Below are 20,975 nucleotides of genomic sequence, written 5' to 3'. Positions count from 1 at the left end.
GAGTTCTTGGCGGAACCCCAGATTACTATACCGTATGTCCATATTGGTTGAAGAAGGGTTTTATAGAGAATGATTTTTATAGGTAAGGTAAGGTTTGAACGAAGCAGTGGCCTTAGCAGGTGAAGTCTGGAGTTCAGTTTCTTACGCTTGTCATCAAGATGGAAGGACCAAGTAAGGCGTCTGTCAAAGATAAGACCAAGATACTTTACTTCTGTTGAGTGAGGAATGATGACGTTGTTGATTGATACAACTGGCGAAACGAACCTAAAATCAAAATAAATACTCTATATGAGTCATAAAGAGTATTTTCTAAAGTTGTCCCAACAACAAATTGGAATAAACGCTAGTACCATACTAGTATACTATATACTATTGTCTATTAGTATAACTGTTACTATTTATTTTTATTATTTAATAATTGTTTTCTCACTTTTATTTTGAGCACCTACCCGCAATTATTAAAAAAAAAAACGAGAGACAAACGCTACTCAAAAATCACTTTCGTTCTGCCACTGCTCACATTCATCACCGTCCACCGCACAATGTACAGAAATATAAGTATATACAAGTATATATAAGTTTATAACTATACTGTATTGTTGTATGTTAAAATCACGAATTAAGATATATGTATATCTTAATTTGTGGTTATGATGCATACAATGATACAGTATAGTTATAAACTTATATACCTGTGGAACAATGAGAATATTTGTATGGACAAGGATAGGTACTTAAAAAATAATTTTTAAAGATTTAAGTCTTAAAGATATCAACTAAAATATTATTTATAACAAAACATTTAAAAGCATTTTAAGCCATTGAATAGTGATGAATGATGATACTTAATAAAATATAAATAGTGTAAATTATTCGCTTACCTAGGAAATAGAAATCAATCAATGTTAGCTGCTTGAAGTCTAATACTTCTACACTTTTTATATTGTGTTGAATGTTATTAAACACATTAAACCAATCACATATTAGTTTAATATTCTAAAAGTTAAAACTTGAATTTTATTTTATTTTTCAACCACTTATTAAGACAAACCCATACCTACATTTAAGATTTAACCATAGTAATCATAATATCTAAGGGACAGTTGTTTACAGGCATTATGGATTGAATTGTAAGTGATTTTATGATTTACATGTACTCAAATTTTGTACACCCACGGGCTATGTAATGGCTATTTAAATTTACTTATATCTGATAAAATATTTATTTAATATACACATAGATATATTTTTTTTTTATAATATACCTTTAATATTCTTACACAGTATTTATTTATTTATACATCAGAAATAAAAAATACATCATACATTTAAATATTCAATTTTCTTAAATAATACAGTTTAATCAATTTTCTATTAAAAGTACAAATATTAATTTCACATTTTGAAATTTATACTTGAATACGTTTAATAAGTGTTTTTAGAACTTCATTCTCCGGAAGTGATTCTAATTGATTAACCAAATCCTCTGAAAATCACAAAAAATAAAAATGAAATAATTAATAGATTTTTTTATTTTGGTATAGTATAATTTATCTTACGTTTATTTCCAAAAATAGTATCAGATATTATAGCAGCATGTATGCTCTGAGTTAATCTCTCAACCACTATTTCAACAGCATGCATTGATACTGGATCGTTTAGCCTGAATTTTAAAAATAAAAATTAATTAATTAATTAATACAAATTAAGAATAGGTTTATATATTTTATTAAACCCTTTTATAAATAATTATTTAAAAATTACTAAATTATGAAAATAGTATATTACAGTAAAATAATAATTTATCATAAAATAATTACTTAATGGTCTCTTCAATAAGGTCTTTTAGTTGTTGAGGTACCACAGAATGTACACTTAAAGTATAAGGACGGCTGACTCTTGGGTTTTGTTCCGAATATACTTTCCAACCTTGCATAACGCTTTCAATCAATGCACAATGAAGTTCGGAGTACAGTTCTAAGTCTTTATTATTCTTCACACAAAGTGGGGCAAAGAAACACCATCTGAACAAGCCTAAGAAAGGCAATGTGGCTGCCATTGGAATAGCACCACTGGGCAATGCTCGTTGTAAATCTGTGTAATGCGCAGTGAAACATAAACAAGGATCAGAATTGATCCACCGTACAACAGTTTCTAATACAATACGAGGTGGTTCTTTGATAATCATATTAGTGTCGGTAGTTTCTAAAATTAAATAAAACAAAAATAAATAACTGACTTATTTACTGAGACTTTTAGTCAACAAAATTTGTGTACTCATGAAGTTAAAATAAATTAATTTGGATTTCTTTTTTGTCAAATAATATTGAATCAAAAATAAATGTAAACATGTTTTTAATATTATTATTAAATTATTTATTATTACTTGTGTTGAAATAAAGTTCAGATAATGACGTCATCAAATTGGCAGTGAATAATGGAGCATTTTGTGGTAATAAATGTAATGATGCGCTGTTAGTACTTATAAAAGTAAAAAACTTTTTTACTAGTCCATCAGCCAATTGAGAGCTGTACTTAGACGAACAACCCAATTGTTGCATTTGTACACCAGCAGATTGGAGTATGAGATTAGAGTAGGTAGATATAGCCAATGATACTAAGCTCACTAACATATTTGTTCGTTGAGGAGGTGCACCAAATTGAGGGAACAAAGTCATAAATATAGCATTGAGAGCAGTATCTCCACAACAATTATCATTATCTGGTTTAATTTTTGTTTTATTGAAGTATTCACAAATCATCACTAGCAGCTCTAAATACCTAATTCGAGACATTGGCTGTTGATAAAGATAAAAACATATATTAATATAGATATTCTATCAAATAGAAATAGTGTATACCTTAGTAGATTTTCCTTCTTCATTTGTTTCACAAAATATAAACTCTGATATCAAATCCATTGCAAGATCTTCATTTAAATGCTGTTTCCGAGATGTCTCACCATTAATAATAGTCTCTAAAATAATTTTTAAAAAATATACTTTAGACTTTTCTTTAGTAACACATACATGGGTATTCAATGTAACCAAATTTTTGTTTATACTTATTGTATACCATATAAAAGTATAAAAACTACTCAAAATGTTCTATATATTTTGATTAATTTTAATAAAATGATACTCACGTATTTGATTTAATGCATTTTCAGTAGAAAGAGGAAAACCAAATTTCCTTAGATTAACTTTGACTTCGTTATAATCCATTAGTCTTCTCTTGAACAAACTCAAATAAAATTTGATTATTAGATACTTATGATTACTTTTAACTTTTATTATTTAAAAATATTTAACTATAAGTTTTTACTATTAAGTACCTACCTATAGTTATATAATAGTTAAAGATACTATACAATATTTGATTGTAATTGTAATATGTAACATGTATTATTATTCCGTATTAGCTATGTCCTATTAGAACTTCAGAAGCAAGGAATAAAGACTGTGTATTATAGGTACGTACTATAATATTATGGAATAAGTAGGTATACTACAATTAAAATGATGAATTTCAAATTGAAGTACTTTTTAACAATATACAGTATAGTGGTGCGACGTAATGATTATGTTATCACACCGTGATAAGATTATTTACTGTTTTCAAACAAACAAGGTTTCACATTCAAAATTAATAATTATATGGGTTTTCAAAATGAAGCGCAGTTTTGAATTTAGTAATTTACTATTTAGTATTTTAAGACAACAATACTGGTGTTGGTAACTAGTATTATGTTGATTGTTATTTGGGATCATGGCTGCGTCTAGTTGGACCAATTAAATTATGTTTATACATTTTTTAAAGAAGTAAAGTTAGGTAGTTAAAAGGGGTGAAAATGCATATGAAAGTATAGGCTTGTGAAGGAATGTATTTTTATGGATGATAAATTAAAGCTTAACCTAACCGATGAGGGATAAACATACTCTATACAAGTAAATCAGTGAATGATCATTTAATTTTATGTTTTATAATCATTCAACCATTCACCAGATCCATCGCCTAGTTGATAACATATCCTACGCTCTTGAAAAAAAGCTAATATGCACAGGTGTATTCCTTGACGTAGCGCAAGCTTTTGACACCGTCTGGCATGAGGGCCTCCTCCTTAAGCTTAAAACTTTTCTCCCCCCCTACTACTATTTGCTGTTTAAATCCTACCTTAAAGACAGACACTTCTCTGTCCGTTCAGGATCTGCTATATCCGAAATATTCCCGATCTGTGCTGGTGTTCCCCTAGGAGCAGTTGCAGCTCCATTACTATTCAATCTATTCACATCTGATCAACCTACTACTGACTATACTATAACTGAGGAGTTTGCCGACAATAAGGCACTCTTGGCTCTCCACACAAATCCCGAAACTGCCTCAAACTTCATCCAAAACCACCTAAATCTCCTATCAATATGGTATAAAGATTGGGGGATAAAAGTCAATGAAACTAAATCCGTTCACTGTACATTCACGCTTCGGCAAGCTGTTTGCCCTCCTGTGTACCTTCCACTTCCATCTGGCCAAAACGTTCGCTACCTATGTCTTCATCTAGAACGCCGGCTAACCTGGGCAACGCATATTCACACAAAACGGCTTGCTCTAAATAATCGGACTCGTCAATTACTCTTTCTATTAACTTCAAAACATCTAAACCTTAAAAATAAACTTCTCTTATACAAATTACTTCTCAAACCAATATCGACTTATGGCATCCAATTATGAGGTGCTGCTAAACCCACCAATATTAATAAAATCCAAACTTTTCAATCAAAATGTCTTCGAAAAATAACCAATGCCCCATTTTATGTCTCTAATGATACTCTCCATAAAGATCTTTCCTTCCAAACTGTCAAAAACGTTGCCAAGTCCTACAAACACATGCACACCAATCTTCGCAATCACCGCAATCCCCTGATTTCAGAACTATCTATCTCCACTATTCCTGTTGACCCCAGAAGGCGACTAAAACGAACGTGGTGTCGTGATTTACTTTTAGACTAATCTCCACCAACACATGTCAAGAAGTCCCATCAATGGATGGTCTCTTCTCTCGCACCCCCTGTCTGAATTGTAAATAATTGTAATTATCAACCCGTTGTTTATTACTTATTATTTCATCTTTTCTATATTATTCTATCCTAATATCACTTGTGCTTATTGTAAAACCTAATTTACAGATTATACAATTCTCTTGTCTTAAAAAAAAAAAATGTTTATGTAATATTTACGTGTGTGAAGTTGGGGTACCAAAGCTAGGGTACCAAAAACTAGTGATAAGAAACCTTGAGTTGAGTTATGTAATTTGACATAATTTGACTTGAAGTATTTAAAACATCTCATTGTACGGAAACAGGTATGTAAATCTTTTATTAGTAAAGTTATTTTAAAGCATTTGTTTTGAAACACAAACTGACTTGGCCTGTATTCACAAAAATAGTGACGGATTTCAGTTATGCACAAATGAATGCCTTGTGTGTATAGGATGGAGTGGTTTTACCTCCATATTCGATTACCTTAACTGGTGTTACAGAGTTTTGGGTGAAAACAGTGACGGGTCTAATGTCACGATCATGAACATCTGTGCGAAATGCGAATCATTATAGTAAACCATGCCTATACATATTTTCAATCAGAGTCAAACGACAGTAACACAGTAGACAAAACTAAAATAAATAATGTTATTGATTGGATATGTTTATTGTTTACTGTTTAAAGCAAAGAGTTTGGACGATATAGAAAATTAGTTCAAAATATTTTCAATAATATTGTTGTCTCCATGTAGTACTGGAAATACCAAAAATGCCATTAGTACGATGAGAGACAGGTGTAATGTTAACCACCAACTGTCAAATGAATCGAACAACGAAGACAAAGATTTTTCAGAAGAAATAAATAAATTTTTATGCGAATCTGATACGAGTAATTCAATGATGTACTGTAGATTTCAGTCTATCAAAGAACATGTTAAAACTGAAGTCTTAAATTGTGCTGTAAATAGTGATAATATAATTATTAACGAATACTATAATGAATTATATTTACACGAATGCCTAGTCAAGTGCAGTGTACCTTTCTTAGCATTGTAGACACCTAGCTATTATGAATAATAAAGCCAACAATGGCATTGAAATCCGCCAGAGTAATGCTACCGTTGAGTCTTGGTTTTAAACGGTAAAAGTCGGCATACTTGATGGCGACTGAAGGTGGAAATGCGGTTTTTTAAACTTATGAGACAGCGTGTGATCAATGTACACAAACAAATAAAGTATAATATTAGAAAAAAAACTTGTACGCGTGCATTTGATTTTGACAATAACTACCAAAGTAAATGGGAAAAGAAAAATCTCAGCAATTTCTAGTTATAACCATTTGGACGCAATAGAAAGTTGGAGGGGGGGGGGAAAGAGAAACAACACAAACATCTTCAACCCACCAAGTACCGTCCTTTCAAAGCCCTGTCATTAAGAATCCCAAAGTTTTCGACCACTACCTACTACAGCAGATGAAAATAACCGTACCTACGCCCAAAGTGGTCGATGGTATTGAAAGCGTTGTGGTCATAGAATGTGACAGTGAGACTAAGTTCACTGTTGATGAGCCTATTAAGGACATGGTCGTCCGTGATTTAAGTAAGCCATTGTCGGATGATTGTTTAATGAAATCCGTTTCAACTCCTGGCAGTCATAAATCTCCGTTTCGACTACCAGTTAAATCTATAGATTTTTACGACAATATGCTCCTTAAAGATTTGACGTACTATAAACCAATTAAGTTGCCGAAAAATAAACATTATCTAATTGTAAAATATAGTTACTTAATATCTAGTTATAAAAATTGTAACATCTTGGACGACCTGTATTTCCCAGTGACCGAGTGGTCTGACACGTCCGCTGCGACGCAGCCGGTCGCGGTTCGATCCTCGGTCACCGGGGGCGGCATTTTTCTCCGGACAAGTCGCGGTGCCCGGAGAACAAGTGCCGCTTTCCCCCAACCTGTCATGGCAGAAACCTACGGGTGCCCAATAAGAAGTTCTGCCGAACACAAACACACACGTGTATAACCTGAGAAAAAAAACCTTATTTTAAATATTGAAACCACATGTCATCTACGGTGACGGCACACATGAGAGTCCATCGTTACACAGAAACCATGCCCCTTTGAAAATGTTCTAAAACAAAATGATGCATTTAATTGTGGAATTTTCATTATATATTACGCACTTAAATTTTTGGACAATTCCAAGTTCAGTTTAGAGTTCGATCCTAACACTTATAGAGAATATTTAAAGACCTATTTTATTTTGGTTACCTCCATGTGGAGATTGAAGAACGGATAGCGTGTCTTGAGGCCAAACCTCACAGAGGTGAGCCGCGTCAGTGTAGGATAGACCAGCTGCAGGTTCAGAATCCGCCGTTCAGAAACTACAAGGTGCTTCAAGCGACATGGCTTCGGGCACTCGCACAGAAGCTGCTTGGGCCCTGACTTGAGTGACTTGTCGCAAATTTGGCGAGATGTCTCATAAGGAAAAGGAATACACTCGGGACTCCAAATGCGTGGCCTGCGACCGAATGGGTCTCAATTAAGGACCACACAGGCAAGGCTCCTGCAAGGCCAAGTGCGCAGCCAAGTCTTTGCGTCTCAGCGACGGCCAAAATGATTAACTTCCTTCAGATTAATTGCAATGATAACTGGGACGCTCAACAAGTCTTAGACCATATGGCGACCCAGAGAGATGTGGACATCCTCGTCTTGAGCGAGCCTTTCGTTTAATCGGATGATGGGGCGAGAATGTACCACGGCCTCGACCGCTAAGCCACCAAAGGCACCACCTCCGGCACAGGTTTCGTTCACGAAGACTGCGGCTCCAACCAAGGCTTTTTGTGGGTTGACCTAGCCATCTTCAGCTACCACTGGAGGCCCGGTACAACCTTGGGCGAGCATGAGGTCGTCCTCGGCGAGCATGAGGTCGTCCTCGGCGACCTCGAACGGATCGGATCAATGCGGGATATGCCGGTCGTCAGTGGCGATTTCAACGCCTGGAAAGTTGAGTGGGGCTCTAACAACTCAAGAGGTTAGGATTTCGCGTGCAGCTTGGGCCTCTTCTTAATTAGCACTAGAAACACACCCACCTTCATAAGAAGGGAGGCGACCTTCAACGGCCTGGGCCGTTCTTGATGAAGTTAACTTAGCGACCATGCTTATGTTGCTTTCTCCATTGAGCCTCCGCTCGCTGATCCTCGCTCAGGGTAACCACAGACTCACCTCACATCGTCCACGCACTCTGGTTGGGTTCTAAAGAATCTCGACCTCGAAGCTTTCCACAAGCACGTTAGCTCAAAGCTTTTAGGCTTGACAAGGGCTGGCGACGAGACCGACGCAGCACTATTGGTATTTGAGGCTCTCGACAAATACATATCTGACGCTTGCAAAGCTTCTATGCACCTATCACAGAACTCAGAACAACAGTGTTATCACTCAGAAAGGCTTACCAGTCCTGTCAAATTAGGCTCGAGCAGGATGGAGCAGTTATAGCCAGAGCTCAATGCTGCAAGGGAGAACTAAGAAAGGAAATTAGAAAGTCTAAGGAATAGCGGTAGAAGGACCTCTGTGCTCTGGTCGAATCCCACCACTGGGGAAACTCTACAAACTGGTCATGAAAAGTTCGGAGACGGCGCCACCAGACTGGCGTCGAAGGGTCGAGAGGCAGCGAAAACAGGTCATCTATTACCTACGGCCCCAGTTACGAACTGGGATACAATACCATCCCCAGGGGTCAGGAACATCTTCGAAGCGTTCAATCAGGACACGGACTATCTGGTATCCACTAAGGTGATACTAGAGTTTACAGTGGACGCGCTGCTCAAGGCCACTAAGAAGATGTCATCAGGCAAATTGGGTGGCCCCTCAGGTATTCCCAACGAGATGCTCAAGAGGATCGTTCAAATCCGCCCCACGTCTCGCCGAACATACGAATCGTGTGGGTCCGACTTAATATATAAACTAAAAATACATTTTAATAAATAATATCTAATAAAAATAATATCGAATATGTACCTACCTTAGTAATTATAATAATTTAATAAAATCTTAATTTTTATTTATCTTTTAAATCTCGTTGAAATAATTAGGTTGATTTATGCTTTTGATATAACGAATTTCGATGTTATAAACTTTCGATGTACCGAACTTTTTGATCGGTCCATTGAAATTCGTTAAATCACTAGTTGATAGTATTATAATTAATAATACAGTGGTAAAACTATTCAAAAAATATTTATGAATATCAGAATATGGATTTAATAGAACACAGTAAACTATGTTTTTTTCGTATAAAATGAGTTATCAATGATTTCAACACATTTAATGGGTCAAGGCTATCAATAGGCTAATTGATGGCATCACCTAAATTATATAGCAGGGTATGCTGGTCACTATACGATGACTTTCTCTGTTTTATACACTGAAAGTATAACTTCAAAAAAACTTATATATTTGTCCAATTTAGATTAAAAAAGTAGGTACAAACGCTGAAGAATCCAGTCAACATCTCCAGATTTCGAAACTCAAAAAAATATTAACTATAATTAGTTCATTACAGAAAGCTTTTAAACATTTTAGGGGGCCAAAGAGTTGTATGCCACTGGCCCTTAAAATACAAGTTAAGCCACTAGGTCTGTAATAAGTTTGGAATGCAGTCCAGATTTTATAAAATAAGAATTTCAAGGTCTAGAAAACATTGTTTTTTTGTTTAGCCAGTTCTTTTAGGTTTTTTTCACAGAGATGAAAAATGAAAAATTATCAGCATAAATATAAAATAATTTTGGCAGTCGTTATTTCCTGTCTGCGGCCTGGATTTGGACTGAGTAACCCCAATTGCTGACCTCTAGTCTAGAACTACAGTGTGGGCGGTTCTTTGCTTTGCATATAGGTAATTTTTTGATGTGCCACTGATCAATTTTTCATTGATTGTTTGCATAAAATCACTACTTAGTAGTGACATACTACTGAATTATTATGTATTATTACTGGGTAAATAAAAACAAATTTTTAATATCAACAAATAATAATTATATAATATTTAAATAAAAACATGGATACAATATTCATTTAGATAATAATGGTGATAAAAAATAAAACAAATATAATTCATATAACATAATCAAATAACATAAAAACATACATACTACAACATTTTTAAATAGATTCAATTAGTTAACGAAAAAATTATTTTATTTTTTGTATACATAAATATACAATATTGTTTAGTGAAATAAAAGATGATAAAATATTAAAATAACATGATAGCTAAAATAAATAATATAAAAATGACAATATATATAAAATGGAAACATTGGTACTTTTTAGATGTCAATTTGTCTTGTACATTTAATTATTGATTTATATCTTTTATAGGTAATATTTAATACTGGAATTCATAGAATAACTAGGTAAAACATACATTAGACACTGAAACATGAATAAATATGTTTAGATTTTTCTTAATCTCTGTAACTAAATATGTCATTTTTACACATGTTTTGTTTATCACACATAATAACAAATATTTACTGTTTTAATATAGTAGTTGTTTTATATGTAACTAATCAAACTTAAAACAAACAAATTAAATATAATTTTGGTTACAATTATAATTTATGTTATTGAAAATAAATAATAACAATAATAGGTATTTTATTTTTATGGCAAAAATGAATTGGACATTTAAAAAAAGGAAAACAAATAGTATTATATTAATAATATTATAAAATATCTTATTTTAAATAGTCATGAAGATATATTACAATGCAACATGGTTATTTTTATCAGTTTCCGAATTAATGTAACAGTTAAATTTTAAAGTCATTTCTATATAAAAATAATAACATTTTATAAATATTTGTTTCATTAAGAAAAATGTTACAAAAATATGATATTGATTAACTTACTAAAATTGAAATATTTTATGTTCAATAGACAATGTTCATAACATTATAGTAATAAAGAAAAAATACAATCAGCAGTCAAAAAGTTATGACAACCCTTGAAATCAGTAATTTAAATTGTATCAAAAATAATTATTTTTCTTAAAAAATAATCAATAGCACCTTAGGAACAATTTAAAATACATATAATGAAACAACATTTTTGCTAATTTAAATATCTAAAACATTTTATTTTATTACTTCACAATTTTCTTTAGTTTATTTGTATCAAACATACTAATAGAAGATAATAAAGCCATTCTCTGATTATTTGATTGAGAAGAAATAATGGGAATAGTTGTTGTTGTTGTTGTTGATAGTGGTGGTGGTGGTGGCGGTGGTGGTGGAGGAGGGTTGGATGCTAAAGACGATGAATTAACAGCAACTATAATAAAATATGTTAATAATAATTTGTTATAAGTTTAAAATTATGGTTTTTTGAAACCAAGAGAGGAGGAATGTCATTATATTAATTAAGATTTAATACCGATTATAATCATATTATGATCATGTTTATTTAAAACTTTTTTGTCTATATTTTATAGAAATTTGATTTACCTATAATTATTATATATTGGTATACTACTAAAAAATTTTAATTACTTACTGATATTATTTTGTATATCAGATCCTGTAGAAGTTAATGTACTGTTACTACTAGAGCTATGTGATCGATTGTTGATATCAAGTGAACTATTGCTTTTGATTGAATGAAAATCCTTTAAAAATAATAACAATAATTAGTAAAGCTTAGAGTAGAAGTGTAGAACAACTATTTAATTATCAATTTTATCTACTTACAAAATGTTTTGATCGTGTTGCATCTGAACATTTTTCTGTGTCATGAATTATTTTATAAATTTTTTTATGACGTTTTTCTAATGCGATCTATAGATTTAAAACAATTAAAATCTATAAATGTTTGAACTAGGAGTTGTAAATACATACTTTTTTTTGGTCTTCAAAAATTCTAGACATGCATTTTTCTGCGATTAGGATATAATGTTCTTTTATTAAAGCTGGTATTTTACATTTAAAAAATGATGGGTCTTTTTGTTCATCTATCATTCGTGCATGTTTTAAATTTGTTATTATTGAGTTCACACTTGGCATAAGTAATTTTGATGAAGGAGGTGCAAGTATAGTTTTCATTTGTTTTACTGAAAAATGTTTTAATTAATTTTTTATAATTAATTGAGAGATTTTAACAGCTAGGACATTTCTATTACTAGTTGTTTTATTTATGAAATGTAGTTTGATCTTACTCAAATTTAATGAAGTTTTTTGAGAAAAGTGTTCACAAAAAGGCCTTGTTAAAGGCTCATTCTCCGTAAACTCATATAATATATGACCAAATCCATATATATCAACATCGTTTAAACTTTGTATACGTTTTTTTCCAAGCTGTACTACATATGAACGATAATATGAAGGTAAACCTAAAGTACTATTTTCAATGCCGGTTAGTTTAATATTTTCAATATCACAGACCAAAACATTTCCAGAATGCAAATGACCTAGAAGAGTAATTCAATTATATGAAAAAATAAGTGAAATTAATTAAATAATTATTTACCAACCATAAGGGATATGATTATCGTGTAAAAATTTCAGTCCATATAAGATCTGTTTAATATAGGACACCATAGTTTGATCTGGTAAATAAACGTGAGAAGAATTATCCCAATATTTTTTTAAGAAAGGTTGTAACGGTGTTGTTTGATAGAGTAGATCTCTCAAACTACCAACTTGAATATTATGAACTGATAATATATATCCTTCAGGACTTGGCAGTATCACGGGAATGTCTATGAGCGGATGCTTCAAACAAAACAATTAAGTGGTATAAAAATCATATTCATGTAAATTTAAAAATTGTTCAACTTACTATTATACTAGAGATAGATTTTAATACTGTAACTAAATCCAGCTGTTTAAGTGATAGGTCAGGACCACATTCAGTCCATGACAATAAAAGTTCTTGTTTTGGATCTTTTTTCCATTTGGATAAAAATGATTTCCTTTTTAAACGCCATCCGATATTAGGCAGTTCTTTAGACAATTCAAATTCTCGATTACCTCTTAGTACCATCCCAACTTTTTGAAATAAAGATTCTAAAATGCAATTTTATTCGTTAATCATTCAATTATTAAATTAAACTTAGGCATGAGTAGACTTTTTTTACAGGATTCACATCAATTAGTTAACATTAACAAGAAATTTTTTTAATAAATGTCCTAATTTTAAGCTCAAAATGTATAAATACATCCAAAAATAAAATACAGATATTACTAATAGGTAAAAGCAATTAATATTACCTTTACAATATTCACTATATGATTCTGGATCCAAAAAGCTTCTGATTAGTAAGGAATTTGCTAACATTAAATTCTCAACCATTGTGTTTAAAGAGCTCTATAAACATAAAAACAAAATATTTATAGGGTATATTTATATTATCAATAACACTTTTATATTAAAGTATGAATTTAATTTATTAGTCTCAAATATGTAAGTTGTTCATTGCTTACTAAAAGAAAAATTAGAATCAATTAAATTGAATACATTTTATTATAAAAGTACCTATTGTAAATAATAAAATCAAATAAAAGTTTGCAACACACATTTATAGTCAAAAAATAATTTATTAAAATAAATATTTTGTTCGTTCAATCAATGAACTATTCAGTCTAGGTATTTTATTTATACATTTATATTTTTTCAAATTTCATAATATGTATTAGGAACACAAGAAAAATTAAATACATTGATATAATTTTTAAAAAAATGGAGTTTTAAAGTCAATGGAATCACAATAAATTTAAAAATTACACCTCTAACAGATAATGGGCCATGTTTTTAAAGTTATATTTTAGATGTGCCTATATTCAATGGTAGAAAAGGTTAAAATCTACCTCAAATTTAATTTTTAAAAACAAACAAAATAAATAACTCTATTAAAATATTTAAATATCTTGGCTCTTTTATTAGACACTAACATACAAGTATTTTTGCCGGATAAAGTGAATCATTTTGAAATATCCAGTACCTATTATTTTTAACTAAAAAAATTGTACATTACTTGTAAAGCATTCTGGCGTTGCATCACCAATTTTCGATCCATGTTTCCAATGTATTTTTTAGGTGGTAAATCCAAATTGATTTTAGATGACATCTTGAATAACATATTTTGAAGCTTCACAAAATCACTGTACCGCTTAAATATTTTCCAAGTGTAATCCTGAACTCCAGTGCGTGTCACTTCTATGACGTATTCCTTTAACAAAAAACACACAACACAAGTCAACATTAATTATTGTTATACTTTGTGGATAGTGTATTTAAAGTGGATTATTATTCTTACATACCGTATATCCATTAGTGTTCCGTGAATTGAGAATCGTGCATTTCAATGGATGTGTATCGTCAACTTTGTCCTTCACAGATGCACTGTTCTCGAACATCGACATTGTCACCTCAACTCAAAACCTCCACAGATCAATTCAAAACACAGAAAGCCAATAATATTGTTCAACCATTACAATGAAAACGACAAGTACCTAGAATGTTACATAATCCCGGTAGCAGAACACAATCAAAAGACCAATAAGACCTGTAAACTCTGTGACGCACTACACTCTCGATTAGTTGATGGCTATGAATTGGAGTTGAAACCCTAAATGGTGTGTAGTTTAAGTAAGTAATAACAACAATTAAAAATAATAATATTGTTGTAATGTTATCACTTATCATAGACCACAAGACCACAATGAAAAAGTTAACACCTTGAAAGTAGTATTATTTAAATCTGTCTAAGGCCGTGATCTGTAGTCACTAGTCGTACTTGAACAAACGAATTCGGATAAGAGTATTATCACGAAATTTGCGTTGTAATTTTGATAAGATAAAATCACATGGGGCTCATAGATAATGAAAGAATTCCTCACAGATAAAATATACATAATATTATTCTGTGATATAATATTTAATAATTTATATTTTATATACAGGCTGATTTTTTAAACATACTCACTCCCATTTTTCGCCTTTAATAATTCGAACTCTGAATTTTATAATTTTTAAGTAGACCTAGAAGCCATATTTTCAAGTTGCTAATATTTGTTGTACTATTTAAAGAGTATTTTGTGGTGATACAAACTTCTATTTTTCAAGTTAGAGCCAAATTTCTACTGAAAATTATTTAACAGATAATTTTTTTGGAAAATTGCAATGAATCTAAATCAAAATTCTAATGAGTAGTTTCTGTGTTATTCAAATGTTAATACTAAGGATAATAATACTTAAAAATTGCTTAACCAACTAGGTATATGTAATGTTAGATATAGCATTTATTATACATTGATCATTTTTACAAATTATTTATATCAGTAACTTTTTCAAATCATCTAAGACCCCTATCTACTTAACCCATCTCCATAGACATATTATCTTTAAAACACAAAGTTACAAAACTCAAAAACTACTACCTTTAATTTTGATTTAAAAACAATATCTGCTTGGTAATTAAAAATGAAAAGTGAAGGTTCTTATTTGAAATATGAAAAACTGAAGTTTGTATTGTCGCAGGATCATCTTTAAGTAGTACATGAAATTTCAATGATTCTAATAATAGTCTTCAAGTGTATTTAAAAATACCAAAAATCTAAATTTTGATATATGTATAATCTAAGCATTAAAATATGATGAATGTGCTTAAAAAATCATTCTGTATGTTGTGTAGAATTAATATATACAATTGTATATTATTATGATTTAACCATGAGTATATGAGCATATCTTAGTTCATGGATTAAACCAACGTATGAATAATAATAACCATAATTTCATCTAAAGTGACACAAAATATGTAAAGGGCGTGTCCGAGTGTATGTTTGCTTTATTTATGCCCTTTAATTAGTGTTTATTCTACTATTCTAGTGACAACAGGTGGGGCAATGGGGCAGTAATTTCTTTGCAAAACTTGGATCAAAAATATCAATTTACATGATTATAAAATCATATTTAATTTATTATGCAAGATGGATATATAAATGTATACAAAACTAAATAGCTAGTAATTATACAGCAATAGAATATTTTAATTTGAGCTTGGGGGGCAGTGCCACATTCGTTCAGTTTACATAATATTAATCCTATTAATTAGTTTAGATCAAGTATGATGATATATAATTCAAAAATAAATAGGTCAATCATAACTGATCAATTTTTTTATTATATTCTGCTAAGAGAATACAATAACTAAAAACTTGAGTCATCGAAACATCATTGAATGCAAATAGATTAATACAGCATTAAAAAAAAATAATTTTAATTTAAAATTTGATAGTTTTTAAGCTAGTTGGTAATTAATTGTTACTAACTTTTCATATAAACATAATATGCATACTAATGTTTACTTTTTTTTGTATCCTGTTGAACGACATAATCTACAAAGTCCATGGTCTATTTGTTTATAAATATGTCTATTGTTTTTGAGTACAAATTAAATATTATAATTTTATCTCAAAATGTAAATCTCATCATACTAAATTTATTACAACATTTCTCTTTAAATTTGTTTCAATAAACTGAATGATTTAGAACTTAGGGATTGTTGTCAGAGCATTCATCAATTTAATTTTAAACATTTTAACAAAATTCTGGATGCTATTAATTTGTTGTGTATTATAGAGTTCATACCTTGAGGTTCAATAAAAATACTTCTTTTAACTTATATTTAAAACATTTATTTACTCTGAAGTCATAATCAAAGTCAAACAGTGAAAATTATTTTTTTTTTTCAGCTCTATTTTTACCACGCCCGTGTTTTGGTTTTTTTATATTTGCTACTGGTTTTTCAACAGTTTCAACCTCTGTAGTTTCTGCATCAACATTATTTGTTTCAATTTCTTCTTCAATGTCTTCTGATTCATCATTTTTGGGAATTATATTTGAAAATTTTTTCAGCTTTGCAACAAAGAATCCATCCATGTTATGAGTATGTGGATAAAAACGCCTTGTAAGTTTCATTGTAGGATGAAACCTTAAAAAAAGGAATATATTTGAATACAATACATTGTATACAATAATTTAAATATCTTAAAAATAATACCTGTGCTGTCGAAGATTGGTAAAACCTTCTGTGCCAAAACTTAAACCGGTATCAACTAATTTTACATCTCTTTTTTTTAAAGCATAATCTACCACACATTCATTTTCTTCTGCCTAAAACAATAACAATTGAATTTTGTAAAATATAGTTGTATTCATTAACAAAATTAATAAATAAATAATTCCAATCAATAAATTTTAAAATCAAGACCAAATAGCACAATTTACTTACAAGTACAGAACACGTTGAATAAACTAAATAACCACCAGTTGAGCTTTTAAAATTCAAAGAATCAATAGCAGCTAACAATAACTCTCGCTGCAATGTAAAACATCTTTGCAAATCAGTTTCATCTTTACTCATTTTAACTCCAGAATCTTTACTTATGACTCCAGTTCCAGTACATGGAGCATCTAATAATACTCTATCAAAGTTTTTGAATAACTAAAATTTAAACAATATAATCATAAAATAAGTTATCTAATATAGATTTCATTTTCAGAAATTTTAAATCTGACCATCAACAAAAATAAAGGCAATTTTAATTCTACTTACTTGAGGTATATGTCTTCCATCATACGTTGAAATAACTGAATTGGCAATTCCCATTCTATGAAAATTACCAATAACTGCCTTTGCTCGATTCTTATTTACATCATTAGCAATTAAAACTCCAGTATTTTTCATTATTGCAGCTATAACAAAATATAATATTACTAACTAATTAAGTAAGGGTAAAATTGTCAAAATAATAAAATATATATTTACCAATATGCGAGGCTTTTCCACCAGGTGCAGCACACATATCTAAAATATGTTCATTTTCTTGAGGAGCTAATGCCATAACAGGTAACATACTTGAAGCTGCCTATTAATATTAAAATATTATATTTATTAAATAATAAAAAGTACTTAAGTATATAGGAACTATACAATCAAAACATTTTAAAATTTAATCTTATTAAGGTTAGATAAATTGTAATTGTGACAATTAACGATTAATAAATCAAGTTTAATTATTTATTATTATTTGTCGAGCTATAATTCAAACAAAATCCTCAAGTTTTCCAATTTACCCCAGTAATGTACATTATTACATAAAATAGTGAATATGTCAGTTACCCTTTCTTTCCAATGGCTTTGAATTAAAATGATAAAAAACTAAATTTATATCCCTTTAAAATTGTATAACAATATAAAAAAAACCCAGAACCAACAAATTATGAATCACAATTTTGTTATTATTTTTATCATATTTATACCTGAAGCATATAATGACCGGCCAAATATTCAGGAGTTGCTCCTATGGGTACAGTAGAATTGTATACAACAAGTCCCACTTTAGACCAATTACCAATAGGATCCAAATTAACTCCTCGGTTGATCAATGCCTAGAATTTGAAAAAATGTATGACAATCTCTATGATAGTTAATTTTAGATATATACCTGAGCAAGATCACGTCTTCTAGTTTTCAAACTATTTGTTCGGATAGTTACTGGTCTTGGTGTTTCACTAGCTTCCAAAAATGACATTAAATCTTCAAGTGGAAATAAATGCATCATTTTTTCCATTAGAAATGTATTATAACTAAAATAGGTACACAAATCCTTGAGTAACAGTTCAGTGTATTCTTGTCGGCTTCTAAACAAAAAAAATCAATGCAATAGTTAAGAGAATAGTTATTTTTAAATATTCAACTTACCGATTTTCTTCACGAAATTTATTGAAATTAGACAATACTAATAAAATATCTTTAATTCTTTGTTCTACTTCGGGAATAGGAATATGTTCATCAATTTTATCACTGGCAGGAAAAACAAACACATCTTGGCTTGCAACATTAATTTGCATTTTCATTTCCTCATTGGCTTCAGCACTAATTATTGTCAAGAATTAATAAAATAATAATAGCTAAAAGATCGCAATAAACAATAATTATTAAATTAAATTGTATGTACTCTTCTTTTTTTTTTGCAGCTTTTAATTTCTTAGCTGCTTTTTCAATTGGTAATAATTCATCATCACTTTCTTCTGCCTTTCTTTTCTTTGAGGAAGCTTTTTTCTTTTTAAGAACTGTATCTTCGATTCCAGATTCATTTGAACTATCAACATCATCCAATGTACCTGCCTATATAAATTAATATTAGTTCAGCTGTCAGCTTTAAAAATTATAACATATAAATTACCAGATAGTCATCATCATCTGATAGTCCATCTTCATCAAAACTTTCTAAACCATTTTCCTAAAATATTATAATATTATATTATTAATAAATACAACCAAATACAAATAACTTTATTCTAAGGTTATCAGTGGCAGATAGTTATTTTAGCTAAAACATCCCAATATTTTGTTAATCATACGGATCGACCTATTAGTGTGATAATACATTTTATTGTCTACTTAAGATCCGTCAGTCCATTTTTCTTAATTTCACCCCTCCCCACCACAAAAAAACCACTATAAATCAAGTTTAAATAATTAGAAATTTCAGAATTTTCTAAGTAGATTATTTGGGATTTATAACAAAAATCTAAAAATGTGGATTGATTGATCGATCTCAAGTAAACATTATAATAAATTCAGATCAGTATTTTGAAATATTATAGCATTATTAGGTCCATTAGTCGAAGAGTACCATTCATGCGTGCAACACGGAGATGGAGACTTGTACATGTGTGTGCAAGAGCACACTGGAATTTTTAAAAATACCTAAATCAAACCCCTTAAAAATTGTCTGCACCAATGGCCTTAAGAGGACACTACTCTTATTTTTGTTACTTCTGTTAACAAATGCAGAACATAGCAAAGTTTAAGTTGAGTAGATTACATTTAGCTCCATTAGCTTAAAAATTAGAGTGAATTGACCTCTTATAAAATAAAGTTGATATATTATCTAGGGCAAGACATACTTTAACTGTACATTTTAATTTTAAACTGAAATATGAGTATTTTAAAGTTTTAATTGTCTTTTACATCTTAAAATACTCATAACTAGCTTTAGAATTAAAATATAATAAAAAGCCTATATGAAGCCCTACATAATAATCTCACCTTAAAATTTTACAAGGAGTCAATTTACTCTAATGGTTAAACTATTGGAGCTAAACTTACTTAAAATTTGCTACATTGATAACAGAACTTCAGTAATTTAGACATTTTTATTTTTTCTACCAATTTATTAACTATTAAGCATAAAAAACAAAAATTTTGGAGCTTAGTTAATTAACCAAACGCACTTAATTTAAAAATGTTTTTTAAAAAAATTTTGTTATTAGATATACTGAAAACACTGGCGAAGTCGCCAGGATTTGACGGAATAGTCAAACATTGTTTTGAAGTTTAGGTCTATGAAGGGGCATCGTTTATCAGGGTAATTGGATCTAATTGATGTACGGCACACGCAGATAAGTGAGAACACAGTCAATAATATGATGCCCGGTATAGAATAACAACCACGACTATAAAGTTTTTTATAATCTTGGTAAAAATTTATAAGTTAGTGGAAGTATTACTTGATGAGTTGGGTTTATAGATAATATACGAATATAATACTTTTATCTATAAATCATACACAACAAATTTGTAAGTCATGTACTTGGACTGTGATAAAGACACTTAATATGTATTATTGTTATTTTAGTATGACAGGAACCTACTAATTGACTAAAGCTACCCGCCTCTGGTTGTCAAGGGTGTCTTCTAGTTAAGTAATAAAATACCAAAACAATTTTAATAAATAACCCAAATAAAAATGTTAAGTAAAAATTATACCTCATCTCCTTCATCATTTAGATCTGAATCACTATCATAACTTTCTATATCATCATCTGCAAAATAATAAATAAAATATTAGTAAGTATACTTCAAT

The 20,975-nt window shown here is 30.1% G+C and overlaps 3 protein-coding genes across 3 annotated transcripts; all 3 read right to left on the bottom strand.

Moving 5' to 3' along the window:
* Positions 1-1,338: 1,338 nt before the first annotated feature.
* On the bottom strand, positions 1,339-3,497 carry LOC111032941 (uncharacterized protein C7orf26 homolog). The gene is made up of 7 exons (XM_022313469.1): positions 3,339-3,497; positions 3,146-3,243; positions 2,862-2,977; positions 2,387-2,798; positions 1,821-2,205; positions 1,560-1,663; positions 1,339-1,486 (listed from the first exon to the last, which is right to left on the bottom strand). Exons 2-7 carry the CDS (start codon positions 3,222-3,224, stop codon positions 1,410-1,412), a joined length of 1,173 nt encoding a protein of 390 aa, XP_022169161.1. The 5' UTR covers positions 3,225-3,243; positions 3,339-3,497; the 3' UTR covers positions 1,339-1,409.
* Positions 3,498-10,285: 6,788 nt separating this feature from the next.
* Positions 10,286-14,813, bottom strand: LOC111031520 (PX domain-containing protein kinase-like protein). Its single transcript, XM_022311540.1, has 10 exons — positions 14,358-14,813; positions 14,072-14,266; positions 13,308-13,404; positions 12,877-13,103; positions 12,569-12,809; positions 12,254-12,505; positions 11,937-12,148; positions 11,790-11,876; positions 11,596-11,707; positions 10,286-11,373 (listed from the first exon to the last, which is right to left on the bottom strand). Exons 1-10 carry the CDS (start codon positions 14,457-14,459, stop codon positions 11,186-11,188), a joined length of 1,713 nt encoding a protein of 570 aa, XP_022167232.1. The 5' UTR covers positions 14,460-14,813; the 3' UTR covers positions 10,286-11,185.
* Positions 14,814-16,776: 1,963 nt separating this feature from the next.
* Positions 16,777-20,956, bottom strand: LOC111026589 (probable 28S rRNA (cytosine(4447)-C(5))-methyltransferase; the record flags this gene model as incomplete). Its single annotated transcript, XM_022304727.1, has 11 exons — positions 16,777-17,032; positions 17,102-17,214; positions 17,333-17,545; positions 17,657-17,796; positions 17,870-17,969; positions 18,364-18,492; positions 18,549-18,744; positions 18,806-18,979; positions 19,062-19,231; positions 19,290-19,346; positions 20,879-20,956. Coding segments are annotated over 11 exons (1,626 nt in total), but the record flags the coding sequence as incomplete, so codon positions are not given.
* Between the last annotated feature and the right edge of the window lie 19 nt (positions 20,957-20,975).

This window comes from Myzus persicae, unplaced genomic scaffold (genome assembly GCF_001856785.1).
Source record: "Myzus persicae strain clone G006 unplaced genomic scaffold, MPER_G0061.0, whole genome shotgun sequence".
Classification (NCBI taxonomy): domain Eukaryota; kingdom Metazoa; phylum Arthropoda; class Insecta; order Hemiptera; family Aphididae; genus Myzus; species Myzus persicae.
Note: the sequence above shows the minus strand (reverse complement) of the source record. Positions and strands in the feature narration are given on the sequence as shown.

Coding starts and splice junctions, on each gene's coding strand:
- LOC111032941 (XM_022313469.1), bottom strand. CDS start 3,224: ATGGATTATAACGAAGTCAAAGTTAATCTAAGGAAATTTGGTTTTCCT. Junction 2,206..2,386: donor TGAACTTTATTTCAACACAA/GTAATAATAAAT, acceptor ATTTAATTTTAG/AAACTACCGACACTAATATG. Junction 1,487..1,559: donor TACTATTTTTGGAAATAAAC/GTAAGATAAATT, acceptor TGTGATTTTCAG/AGGATTTGGTTAATCAATTA.
- LOC111031520 (XM_022311540.1), bottom strand. CDS start 14,459: ATGTCGATGTTCGAGAACAGTGCATCTGTGAAGGACAAAGTTGACGAT. Junction 12,149..12,253: donor AAAAACTTCATTAAATTTGA/GTAAGATCAAAC, acceptor AACATTTTTCAG/TAAAACAAATGAAAACTATA. Junction 11,708..11,789: donor CAACACGATCAAAACATTTT/GTAAGTAGATAA, acceptor TTATTTTTAAAG/GATTTTCATTCAATCAAAAG.